The sequence below is a fragment of the Dendrobates tinctorius genome, unplaced genomic scaffold (genome assembly GCF_039654945.1).
Source record: "Dendrobates tinctorius isolate UK_male_01 unplaced genomic scaffold, ASM3965494v1 ptg000188l, whole genome shotgun sequence".
Taxonomy (NCBI): Eukaryota; Metazoa; Chordata; class Amphibia; order Anura; family Dendrobatidae; genus Dendrobates; species Dendrobates tinctorius.
This window is the reverse complement of record NW_027361855.1, coordinates 7,150,703-7,164,710: the sequence shown is the minus strand read 5'-3', so window position 1 is coordinate 7,164,710 and position 14,008 is coordinate 7,150,703. Positions and strand designations below refer to the sequence as shown.

The 14,008-nt window shown below is 39.4% G+C and overlaps 1 protein-coding gene across 1 annotated transcript in view; it reads left to right on the top strand.

The window, feature by feature from the left end:
- LOC141055607 (gamma-crystallin 1) overlaps positions 1 to 8,112 on the top strand; it is a 30,439-nt gene extending 22,327 nt beyond the window's left edge. The window contains exon 3 of the mRNA XM_073552255.1: positions 7,837 to 8,112. Within this exon, the coding sequence (XP_073408356.1) occupies positions 7,837 to 8,112 (276 nt within the window). The remainder of the gene's footprint in view (positions 1 to 7,836) is intronic.
- Positions 8,113 to 14,008: the final 5,896 nt, after the last annotated feature.

Genomic DNA, 14,008 nt, shown 5'->3' with positions numbered 1-14,008 from the left:
ATTTGGATTTATGGATCACGGAGTGAATTACCTTTACGATGGACTACTTGCTAGAGATGGGGTGCACCTTACGAAGACTGGAAAACATGTATTTGGAAGTCGCCTTGCTACACTTGTAAGAAGAGCTTTAAACTAGAACAACATGGGAAGGGAAGCAAAAGACCAGAAAAAGCCATACACCTGACAAATGCTATTGAGAACTCTGCTATTAGAAGTGGAAAGGAAGAACAAAGACAAAAGAATCTAATTAATAAAAATATTGGAGAAAGAGAAACCAATCACAAATTAAAATGTTTCTATACTAATGCACAAAGCATGGGCAACAAACAAGGAGAATTGGAACTACTAACACAGGAAAAGAAATATGATGTCATTGGAATCACTGAAACTTGGTGGGACAATACACATGATTGGAATACAAGACTAGAAGGATACAACTTATTTGCAAGAAACAGACTTGATAAACGAGGAGGAGGTGTCGCATTGTATGTTAGAAACGCGTATATCTGCACAGAGATTGAAGCTTCAAAGACTGGGAGTTCTGTGGAAACTGTTTGGGTAAGAATACAAGGACAGAAAAATGGAAAGGACACCATTGTAGGCATTTACTACAGGCCACCTGTGCAAGCTGAAGATGTGGATGAACTCTTTATGCATCAAATGGCCAAGTTCTCCAAAAAATATGACATAGTTGTCATGGGAGATTTCAACTATCCAGACATTTGTTGGGAATCTCTCTCAGGCAAAACTAACAGGTCAAGGAAATTCTTATCCTCTCTTGCTGACAACTTTATCTTCCAAAAGGTAGGGGAGAAAACAAGGGGAACTGCTACCTTGGATCTAATCCTTATAAACAGGGAGGAAATGGTTGAGGAGGTAAAAGGGGCTGAGACTCTAGGAGGTAGCGACCATGCTATTTTAGAATTTTGGATAACTAGAGGAGGAAGACCTGTGAAGACTCAGACGTCAAGGTTAGATTTCAGAAAGGCAGATTTTAAGGGATTCAGAAAGAGAATTGGAGGGATCCAATGGCTGGATATCCTTAAAGACAAAAATGTCCAGGAAGGATGAGAAATCTTGAAAAATGAAATTCTTAAAGCACAATTGTTAACAATTCCGAAAAGAGGGAAGAATAGGAAGCATTTAAGGAAGCCAGGATGGATGAACACAGAACTTAAGCGCATGCTAAAAAGGAAGGAAAAAATGTTTATAAAATGGAAAGAGGGAGGCATATCTAAAGAATATATAATGCTGTCAGCAGAACCTGCAGGGCACAAATCAGATTAACTAAAGCTGACAATGAATTGAGGCTTGCAAGAGATGTCAAAAGCAATAATAAAGGATTTTGGGGATATGTCAAAAGTAAAAGAAAAGTCAAAGATGCTATAGGATTTTTACAGTATGAAAATGATGAAATGGTAAGACAGGATGTTGAGAAGGCTGAACTTTTAAATTCCTATTTTGCATCTGTTTTCTCTCAGAAAGGAAATGTAACATCAACTGTTATTCACTGTCCTATTAAGGGAATAGAAGAATCCAGGATATCTATAAACAGAAAGAGAGTGAGGAAACACTTAGCTAACCTAAATGAATTCAAGTCTCCAGGTCCAGATGAATTACACCCCAGAGTACTGAAGGAGATAGCAGAAGAAATTTTTGAACCCCTCTCCATAATCTTTGAAAATTCTTGGAGAACAGGAGAAGTCCCAGAAGACTGGAGAAGAGCAAATGTTGTTCCTATCTTCAAAAAGGGGAAGAAGGTGGACCCAGGCAACTATAGGCCGGTGAGTCTGACTTCTATACCAGGAAAGATCTTTGAACAAATTATTAAACAACATGTATGTCAGTACCTGGATAAGAATGAAGTGATTAAACAAAGTCAGCATGGGTTTGTAACTAATAAGTCATGTCAGACTAACTTACTTTCCTTCTATGATGGAATCACTGATTGGGTGGATCAAGGAATTGCTGTAGATATAGTATATCTTGACTTCAGCAAAGCATTTGACAAAGTATCTCATACAATCCTTATTGAAAAAATGACTAAGTATGGAATGGACAAGGCAACTGTTAGGTGGATTCATAACTGTCTTAGTGATCGGACCCAAAGAGTGGTCGTAAATGGCTGCACATCCAGTTGGAAGAATGTCTCAAGTGGGGTGCCACAGGGCTCTGTCCTGGGCCCTGTATTGTTCAACATCTTTATCAACGATTTAGCTGAAGCAATTGAGGGTAAACTGATTAAATTTGCTGATGACACAAGGCTAGGAGGGATAGCTAATACTAGAGAAGAGAAAGAGAGGATTCAAAAAGATATAAATAAACTGGAGAAGTGGGCAGCAACTAGCAGAATGTTTTTTAACAGGGAAAAATGCAAAGTACTACATCTGGGCAATAAAAATGAAAAAAGCATATACAGAATGGGAGGAATAGGGCTAAGCAACAGCACATGTGAAAAAGACTTGGGTATACTAATAGATCACAGACTGAATATGAGTCAACAGTGTGATGCAGCAGCAAAAAAGGCAAATGCAATTCTAGGATGTATTAACAGAAGCATACAGTCTAGATCACGTGAAGTCATTATTTCCCTCTACTCCTCTTTGGTCAGACCTCATCTGGAATATTGTGTCCAGTTTTGGGCACCACATTTTAAAAAAGACATCAACAAACTGGAGCAAGTTCAGAAAAGAGCAACCAGAACGGTGACCGGTCTGCAAACCCTGTCTTATGAGGAAAGGTTGCAGGATTTGGGATTGTTTAGTTTGCAAAAGAGAAGACTGAGAGGAGACTTAATAGCTGTCTATAAATATCTAAAGGGCTGTCACATTGTAGAAGGATCAACTTTATTCTCATTTGCACAAGGAAAGACTAGAAGCAATGGGATGAAACTGAATGGGAGGAGACACAGATTAGATATTAGAAAAAACTTTTTGACAGTTAGAGTGATCAATGAGTGGAACAAGCTGCCACGAGAGGTGGTGAGTTCTCCGTCAATGGAAGTCTTCAAACAGAGGCTGGACAGACATCTGACAGGGATGATTTAGCGAATCCTGCTTTGAGCAGGGGGTTGGACCAGATGGCCCAGGAGGTCCCTTCCAACTCTACGATTCTATGATTCTATGATAACATGTATTGTCGGCAAAAACAGATAAAAACACAAACACAGACAGAAAGACAGGCAAAGCAAACGATGGGGCCCAACTAACTAGATAGGAAAGGACAGAAAAGATGCTGGCTGCAATCCTTAAAGACCCTACCAAAAATGTCCCAACACGTCTGATAGGAAAAACGGCCCTGAAGTCACTAGACTTCAAAATCCCTATATCAGCACTCCGATATATTCTGAAGACAGAGCAAAAGAGATTTAAACGATAAGGGACAAAAATGGAAATTCAGCAAAGCCCCAGCTGGGGCTGACTGAACACAAAACTAAGCAAAATCTCATGGAACAATAACAGAGCAAAACTTAGCTTTAGAAGACAGGAACTGAACTGGAGGCCAGAGCTCAGAGCAGAGAAATCACCAGCAACCCTACAGGGCGTCGGCTGCCTTATATCCACTCAGAGATTCCAGATGTCCAATCGCAATCCACCTGTTCAGGTGACAGGTCTCTCCCATCCAAATCAGTTACACGACCTCCGTTCACCAGCAGAGGGAGTTCATCGGACATCAAAGGTGAATGAGAAAATGAGCTCACAACAGCACCCCCCAAAAGAAATTCATGAAACGCTGGTTTTTGTTCATTCTGCGTCCCAAAAATCGGAATAAAAAGTGATCAAAAGATGTCTCGTGCCCAAAAATGATACCAATAAAAACATCAACTAGTCCCGCAAAAAATAAGACCTCACATGACTCGGTGGGTCAAAATATGGAAAAATTATAGCTCTCAATATGTGGTGATTGAAAAAACTATTTTTACAATAAAAAGCGTCTTTTAGCGTGTGACAGCTGCCAAACATAAAACCCGCCATAAATAGTAAATCAAACCCCCGTTATCACCCCCTTAGTTAGGGAAAAATAATTAAAAAAAAATGTTTTTATTTCCATTTTCCCATTAGGGCTAGGGTTAGGGCTAGGGTTAAGGTAAGGGTTAGGGCTAGGGTTAGGGCTGAGATTAGGGTTAGAGGTGTGTTGGGGTTAGGGTTGGAGTTAGAATTGGGGGGTTTCCACTGTTTGGGCACATCAAGTGCTCTCCAAACGCAACATGGCACCTGATCTCAATTCCAGCCAATTCTGCTTTGAAAAAATCAAATGGTGCTCCCAAGCTCTGCCATGCACCCAAACAGTGTTTTACCCCCACATATGGGGTATCAGCCTACTCAGGACAAATTGCAAAACAACTTTTGGGGTCCAATTTCTCCTGTTGCCCTTAGGAAAATAAAAAATTGGGGGCAAAAATATCATTTTTGTGGAAAAAAATGATTTTTTTATTTTCACACCCGGGCGTTATAAACTTCTGTGAAGCACTTGGGGGTTCAATGTGCTCACCACACATCTAGATAAGTTTCGTGGGGAGTCTAGTTTCCAAAATGTGGTCACTTGTGGGGAGTTTGAATAGTTTAGGCACATCAGTGGCTCTCCAAACGCACATGACACCCGCAGACCATTCCATCAAAGTCTGCATTCCAAAACGTCACTCCTTCCCTTCCGAGCCCCGACGTGTGCACATACAGTAGTTTTCTCCCACATATGGGGTATCAGCGTACTCAGGACAAATTGGACAACAACTTTTGAGGTCCAATTTCTCCTGGTACCCTTGGGAAAATAAAATTGGGGACTAAATGATCATGTTTGTTGAAAAAATGTGATTTTTTTTTTTTATTTTCACTCTCGGGCATTATAAATTTCTGTGAAACCCTTGGGGGTTCGAAGTGCTCACCAGACATCTAGATACGTTCGTTAGGGGGTCTAGTTTCCAAAATGGTGTCATTTGTGGGGGGTTCCACTGTTTAGGTACATCAGGGGCTTTCCAAAGGCAACATGACACCCGCAGACCATTCCATCAAAGTCTGCATTCCAAAAAGTCACTACTTCCCTTCCGAGCCCCGACGTGTGCCCATACAGTAGTTTTCTCCAACATATGGGGTATCAGCATACTCAGGACAAATTGGACAACAACTTTTTGGGTCCAATTTCTCCTGGTACCCTTGGGAAAATAAAAAATTGGGGACTAAATGATCATGTTTGTGGAAATAATACGATTTTTTTATTTTCACGCTCGGGCATTATAAACTTCTGTGAAGCACTGGGGTGTTCAAAGTTCTCATCACACATCTAGATAAGTTCCTAAGGGGGTCTAGTTTCCAAAATGGTGTCATTTGTCGGGGGTTTCCACTGTTTTGGTACATCAGGGGCTTTCCAAAAGCGACATGGTGTCCGATCTCAATTCCAGCCAAAAACGTCAAATGGCGCTGCTTCCCTTCTGACCTCTGCCATGCGCCCAAATACTCGTTTACACCTACATATGGGGTATCAGCGTACTCAGAACAAATTGCACAATAACTTTTAGGGTCCTGTTACCCTTGGAAAAATAAGAATTGAGGGTGAAAAGATCATTTTTTGTGGAAAAAATATGATTTTTTAATTGTATGGCTGTACGTTATAAAATAAACTTCTGTGAAGCCCTTGGGGGTTCAAAGTTCTCACCACACACCGATAGATAAGTTCCTTTGGGGGTCTAGTTTCCAAAGTGGGGTCACTTGTGGGGGGTTTCCACCTTTTAGGTACATCAGAGGCTCTCCAAACGTGACATGGCGTCCGATCTGAATTCCAGCCAATTCCAAAGTCAAACGGCGCTCCTTCCCTTCTGAGCTCTGTTCCCCCCACATGTCAGGTATCAGCGTACTCAGGCCAAATTGCACAATAACTTTTGCAGTCCAATTTCTCCTGTTACCCTTGGTAAAATAAAAAAATTGAACTTGAAGTATTTTTTTGTGAAAAAAAGTTAAATGTTCATGTTTTAAAAATATTCAAAAAATTCCTGTGAAGTACCTGAAGGGTTAATAAACTTCTTGAATATGGTTTTGAGCACCTTAAGGGGTGCAGTTTTTAGAATGGTGTCACTTTTGGGTATTTTCTATCATATAGACCCCTCAAAGTGGCTTCAAATGTGATGTGGTCCGTAAAAATAAAATGGTGTTGCAAAAATGAGAAATCGCTGGTCAAATTTTAACCCTTATAACTTCCTAACAAAATAAAATTTTGGTTCCAAAATTGTGCTGATGTAAAATAAATATGTGGGAAATATTGCTTATTAAATTTTTTGTGTGCCTTATCTCTGTGATTTAAGAGCATAAAAATTCAAAGTTGGAAAATTGCGAAATTTTCAAAGTTTTCACCATATTTCTGTTTTTTTCACAAATAAACACAAGTTATTTGAATTAAATTTTACCACTATCATGAAGTACAATATGTCACAAGAAAACAATGTCAGAATGACCGGGATCCATGCAAGCGTTCCAGAGTTATTGCCTCATAAATGGACAGTGGTCAGAATTGTAAAAATTGGCCCGGGAGATAACGTGCAAACCACCCTTGGTAGTGAAGGGGTTAAAGCATAACATGATAATCAATACATTTGTTGCATAATTAGATAGAGCACTGCTGTCTAGAACTGATATTCCACTTTTTGTTACTCTGCTATTAGAGTGAATATGAAGCTTTTTGTGGCACTTTTTAAAATGGTTTTCCAGCGACGATGGAAAAACAGGCAAGTATAAAACTTCACGTTTATTTAAACATATGAGCGTCCATGACTAAGGCACGCTAGCCGAAATGCATTGTTTTTTTCTGTAATGCTGCACTATGTCATGCCGACACGTTAGACTTTTAAATATGCTTAAATAAATATTAAGATTTATACTTACTTGTTTCTCCATCATCGCTGGAGAACCACTTTTCCACATCTCCGTGTGGTATATTCTTCTAACAAGATGTTTCACATTGTTTCCTCCCCCTTTCATGATTTTTAAATAGCTGCAGTTCATAAATCTGACCTTATCTGCATAGCTAACAATGTCAAGATTGCTCCCACATTAGTGTATTAGAAAGAAAAGTGTAAACTTGCAAAAAGTTGCACATTTTTTATTAAACAGTGTCTAATAAAATTTGCAATTTTTCAACACTAAAAAAGGACACAAAACCCTTGATATAAATGGAAACAACATTTTTAAAATATTTTGATTTATTCAGCATCAGGTATAATTATTCAGTGCAGAAATACTTGCACTTACACTCCTTGGCTGCTATAAATGACTTTAATAATGGTGGTCTGAAAAATACAAATCATCAAGATCCGCTGCTGGCAGCTGTCATTTCATTTGTCGCCCAATGTAAATTGTGTTGCGAGCAAATATTCAGTGCATTTCACGGTTAAATTTGTAATGTAGTATTTGCAAATTTCCTGCAGATTTCAGCAGAGATTTTAACAGGCAGATCGTCAAATGTGCAGATGTTACAATGTGAAGCAGCGTTCAATGCTTTGCAAAAGGAAGTCATTGAAGGGTTGGACAATACACTTGAGCAGGAAGATATGAACATTTTAATTGGTTTCTCTAAAATATGTTTTCTATTAAAACCTTGTAAACGATAACTTTAAATCTTTAATAAATGTTATCAGCTATTACTATTGAAAATGAATGAACGGAGGCATGCATGCTCGATTTCCTCTCCATCTAGAAATAGTTTTTCAGCTGCCCATTTTTGGGACCTTACTGTACTATATTAACAGCAGTATTAATTAGAAAATTAAATGTGATTTTGGCACACAGCTCACACAAGTGCTGCAAAGGTCACCTGATTTCAATTCTTTACTAATTTTCTCCTTTATCACAGCACAGTGGATCCTCTAGATTGAGAATTTACGAAAGGGAAGAATTTAGAGGCCAGATGATGGAGTTCACTGAAGACTGCCCTCAAGTCCATGAAGAATTCAGTTATTATGACATCCACTCCTGCAATGTCCTTGATGGACATTGGATCTTTTATGAGCAGCCAAACTACAGGGGACGCCAGTATTACCTGAGACCTGGAGAGTACAGGAGATACAGCGACTGGGGAGCCGTAACCCCTAGAATTGGTTCTTTCAGGAGAGTTCAGGAACTATTTTAACATATTTCATTAAATGTATATTTAGCTGTTAAATACATAATAAAGCTTAAAAGAAATCTAACATTTACTGTGTTATTAATATAATAAAGGAATTTATAAATATCAATTGAAATCTACAAACCATACTGTAAAAGCTATCTAGCAAAGATGATTAAACATGATCAAATTGCTCTGTTGCAATTTGACTGAGACAAATTTAATAAAGTTCACAACTTCAGGTGAATTCAATCAATTTGGAAATTGATTTTCACTGATCACCAAAAAAGGCCCAGTGGTGCACACACGATTACACGCATTGCTGAAGATTGCTTAATCCAAAGCGTGAGTCCACATGACATTAGGCGATTCCACACAAGCTTCCCTTAATGCCTTACTGCCATATAATAACATGGTCCAGCTCAGTGAATTAGAGGGAATAATCACAGGTACTCTAAAATATATGGACAGGGAAAGCAGTGCCAGTGATATTTAGAAATAGGGATAGAAAAGCCTAAATCAGAGTGTGGTATACTAATCCAGTGCTAAAAGAACATAAAACATAAATAATGATTGGTAGTCTCAGTCTGTGAATAAGGCCGGAGTCACATTTAACGTATGAAAAATCGGTCCGATTCTCTCCACCGAAAGTCACGCAAATGTTCTCCTTATTTTGATCCGGGCGTAATGCGTTTGCAAAGCGATGATGCGATTTTCTCACACCTGTGTATCCATATGTAATCCGTATGACATGCGTATGGCTTTTCATTTTTTCACTGATTTTCCCCATTGACTTTAATGGCTCAATTGGCTGAAATGAGGAAAATGTGTGCGTATTTCTCGCAAGTCAGACTTGCATTGGAGAGTCTCGGACAATATAAGCGTACAGATTTCACTCACATGCTGAATACGCCCAAGAAAAAAAATGGTGATAGGAGCTGCCCCATAGATTAACAGTGGTCTGAGTGCTATGCAATGTTTTATGGCATCTCACTCGTCTGTATTCAACGCTAGTGTGACTCCGGCCTAATGCACAGATTCAAGTGATGGGGAAGTGCTGGACTTGTAGAGTCTGTGACACTGCAAATTCATTGATTTGTGATATACTGCAGTACAGCAAATTATTAAGAACATTTTTTATTGTCCAAATAAAGAGGGCATTTTAAAAGGAATCTGTCACCTGATTTTCTACTTCATTTGAGAGCTTATTTAGTTACAGCAGGGTTTTTGCTCACTTTGTCTTTTGCAGGTTTTATGTTTTATGGCCAATGTCAACATGCATTTATACGCTGCATGTGTATCAATTCAAACCAAGCTCAATTTGTGTTTTTTCTTTGTATTTTTGCATTCTGTGCAAGCTGGGGTGTGGCCTCCCTCTCCTGAGCTGGAAATTGTATATAAGGCTTCCCCAGACTGGTGTCTTCTGTTTGGGACCCAGTCCTTTTGTCTGCCCTTGTTCACACATTGAGGTCAGCTTTGACACAAGGCAAGGTTTTTAATATTAGACAGTGTAGGACTATCCCGAACAGAGTTACCGTGTCGTGGTGGGATAGCTTTCATGCTACTTTTGATCAAAACCAGTATTACTAAAAACTCTGTATTATTTAGATGCACTTTTGCTTTACTTATTTAGTTACAGCAGGGTTTTCATTTGAGAGCAGCATAATGTAGAAAAAGAGACCCTGATTCAAACAATGTATCATTTAGTTTACTAGGTGCATCAGTTGTGACAAAATGAGCATTTTTAGAGGTAATATGTAGCAGAGCTTAGAAAGCTGACCCCACCCACAGCATAGCTTTCTGTGTACATTGTCTATTGAAAGTGAGCTGCTTAACATAGACGGGGGAAGCACTGAAGAACATGGCACAAGGGAGCTAGTCTGTTCAGTGATCATATCCTGGTGATAAGACATTAACTATATCAAAACAACAGACTAATAAGTGAGATATCGTTGAAATCAATGTTTCAGCCCCTATCTCATGCTGTCATCAGATTACAAAGTAAAAACCTGCTGACAGATTCCCTTTAGGTTCCCTCAGTTCTAATTGTCCTTCAGAAGAAAAATTTTGAACCATTTTCTGCCAGAGAAAGTATACTTCCTGACTTGTCAGATAGTCAGGCCATAAGCGACATGAGTTTTTGCATTTCTTTTAAATTTTATTTTTTAAAAAGGGTTTTTGTTTTTTTTTCAAACACAAAAGAAAACTCTTAATATTCCAAATATTTAATGTAACTGTCTGCTTCAAAAAGTATGCGTGTTTTAAGAAAATGTTAATTCGAAATAGTCCAATATTACTAACGTACACACAACCCAAATACAGGGACCTTTTGCAAGTGCTTACTTTTGCGAAGTGGACTCATGTAGCCTTTCTTGTCACATTCTCTTTGTTTAACCCCTTTCTGACATCAAACGTTCTATCCCGTCCATGGGACCCGGGCCCCTATGCCCATGGACGGGATAGTACGTCTAGCCCACGTGGTGAGCGCCGCTGATCGCAGCCGGGTGTCAGCTGATTAGCACAGCTGACACCCGGCACAATGTGTAAACATGATCGCGGTGTACCGGGGGGTTAAAGGGAAGCATAGGCAGGGAGGGGGCTCCCTCCGTGCTTCCCTGAGCCCCACACGGCAGCGCAATGTGCAGCCCTGCTGCGGGAGGCTCCTTGCCTGCAGGCCCCCGAATCCAAGATGGCGACGGGGGCCTGCAGAGAGCTGACTTCCTCAGTGCCTGCAAAGCACAGGCATGAGGAAGTCTGCAGCAGTGCCTGTGACAGATCACTGATCTGTCACAGTGATCTGTGATGTGACAGATCAGCGATCTGTCACAGGACAGTGATGTCCCACCTGGGACAATGTAATAAAGTTAAAAAAAAAAAAAAAGTGTTAAAATATTTTTTAAAAAATCGCCAAATAAATTAGAAAAAAAAAAAATTCCCCCAATAAATCCATTTTTTGGAAATAAAAAAAACAAACAATAAAAGTGCATATATTAGCTTTCGCCGTGTCCGTAACGACCTGCCCTATAAAACTGTCCCATTAGTTAACCCCTTTAGAATCATAGAATCGTAGAGTTGGAAGGGACCTCCTGGGCCATCTGGTCCAACCCCCTGCTCAAAGCAGGATTCGCTAAATCATCCCAGTCAGATGTCTGTCCAGCCTCTGTTTGAAGACTTCCATTGAAGGAGAACTCACCACTTCTCGTGGCAGCCTGTTCCACTCATTGATCACTCTAACTGTCAAAAAGTTTTTTCTAATATCTAATCTGTGTCTCCTCCCATTCAGTTTCATCCCATTGCTTCTAGTCTTTCCTTGTGCAAATGAGAATAAAGTTGAGCCTTCTACAATGTGACAGCCCTTTAGATATTTGTAGACAGCAATTAAGTCTCCTCTCAGTCTTCTCTTTTGCAAACTAAACATTCCCTAATCCTGCAACCTTTCCTCATAAGACAGGGTTTGCAGACCGGTCACCATTCTGGTCGCTCTTTTCTGAACTTGCTCCAGTTTGTTGATGTCTTTTTTAAAATGTGGTGCCCAAAACTGGACACAATATTCCAGATGAGGTCTGACCAAAGAGGAGTAGAGGGAAATAATGACTTCACGTGATCTAGACTGTATGCTTCTGTTAATACATCCTAGAACTGCATTTGCCTTTTTTGCTGCTGCATCACACTGTTGACTCATATTCAGTCTGTGATCTATTAGTATACCCAAGTCTTTTTCACATGTGCTGTCACTTAGCCCTATTCCTCCCATTCTATATATGCTTTTTTCATTTTTATTGCCCAGATGTAGTACTTTGCATTTCTCCCTGTTAAAAACCATTCTGTTAGTTACTGCCCACTTCTCCAGTTTATTTAAATCTTTTTGAATCCTCTCTCTCTCTTCTCTAGTACTAGCTATCCCTCCTAGCTTTGTGTCATCAGCAAATTTAATCAGTTTACCCTCAATTCCTTCATCTAAATCGTTGATAAAGATGTTGAACAATACAGGGCCCAGGACAGAGCCCTGTGGTACCCCACTTGAGACATTCTTCCAACTGGATGTGCAGCCATTTACGACCACTCTTTGGGTCCGATCACTAAGCCAGCTATGAATCCACCTAACAGTTGCCTTGTCCATTCCATACTTAGTCATTTTTTCAATAAGGATTGTATGAGAGACTTTGTCAAATGCTTTGCTGAAGTCAAGATATACTATATCTACAGCATTTCCTTGATCCACCCAATCAGTGATACCGTCATAGAAGGAAATTAAGTTAGTCTGACATGACTTATTAGTTACAAACCCATGCTGACTCTGTTTGATCATTTCATTCTTATCCAGGTATTGACTTACATGTTGTTTAATAATTTGTTCAAAGATCTTTCCTGGTATAGAAGTCAGACTCACCGGCCTATAGTTGCCTGGGTCCACCTTCTTCCCCTTTTTGAAGATAGGAACAACATTTGCTCTTCTCCAGTCTTCTGGCACTTCTCCTGTTCTCCAAGAATTTTCAAAGATTATGGAGAGTGGTTCAGAAATTTCTTCTGCTATCTCCTTCAGTACTCTGGGGTGTAATTTATCTGGACCTGGAGACTTGAATTCATTTAGGTTAGCTAAGTGTTTCCTCACTATCTTTCTGTTTATAGATATCCTGGATTCTTCTATTCCCTTAATAGGACAGTGAATAACAGTTGGTGTTACATTTCCTTTCTGAGAGAAAACAGATGCAAAATAGGAATTTAAAAGTTCAGCCTTCTCAACATCCTGTCTTACCATTTCATCATTTTCATCCTGTAAAAATCCTATAGCATCTTTGACTTTTCTTTTAATTTTGACATATCCCCAAAATCCTTTATTATTGCTTTTGACATCTCTTGCAAGCCTCAATTCATTTTCAGCTTTAGCTAATCTGATTTGTGCCCTGCAGATTCTGCAGACAGCATTATATTCTTCTTTAGATATGCCTCCCTCTTTCCATTTTATAAACATTTTTTTCTTCCTTTTTAGCATGTGCTTAAGTTCTGTGTTCACCCATCCTGGTTTCCTTAAATGCTTCCTATTCTTCCCTCTTTTCGGAATTGTTAACAACTGTGCTTTGAGAATTTCATTTTTCAAGATTTCCCATCCTTCCTGGACATTTTTGTCTTTAAGGATATCCAGCCATTGGATTCCTCCAATTATCTTTCTGAATCCCTTAAAATCTGCCTTTCTGAAATCTAACCTTGACGTCTGAGTCTTCACAGGTCTTCCGCCTCTAGTTATCCAAAATTCTAAAATAGCATGGTCGCTACCTCCTAGGGTTCCAGCCACTTTTACCTCCTCAACCATTTCCTCCCTGTTTATAAGGATTAGATCCAAGGTAGCAGTTCCCCTTGTTTTCTCCCCTACCTTTTGGAAGATAAAGTTGTCAGCAAGAGAGGATAAGAATTTCCTTGACCTGTTAGTTTTGCCTGAGAGAGATTCCCAACAAATGTCTGGATAGTTGAAATCTCCCATGACAACTATGTCATATTTTTTGGAGAACTTGGCCATTTGATGCATAAAGAGTTCATCCATATCTTCAGCTTGCACAGGCGGCCTGTAGTAAATGCCTACAATGGTGTCCTTTCCATTTTTCTGTCCTTGTATTCTTACCCAAACAGTTTCCACAGAACTCCCAGTCTCTGAAGCTTCAATCTCTGTGCAGATATATGCGTTTCTAACATACAATGCAACACCCCCTCCTCGTTTATCAAGTCTGTTTCTTGCAAATAAGTTGTATCCTTCTAGTCTTGTATTCCAATCATGTGTATCGTCCCACCAAGTTTCAGTGATTCCAATGACATCATATTTCTTTTCCTGTGTTAGTAGTTCCAATTCTCCTTGTTTGTTGCCCATGCTTTGTGCATTAGTATAGAAACATTTTAGTTTGTGATTGGTTTCTCTTTCTCCAATATT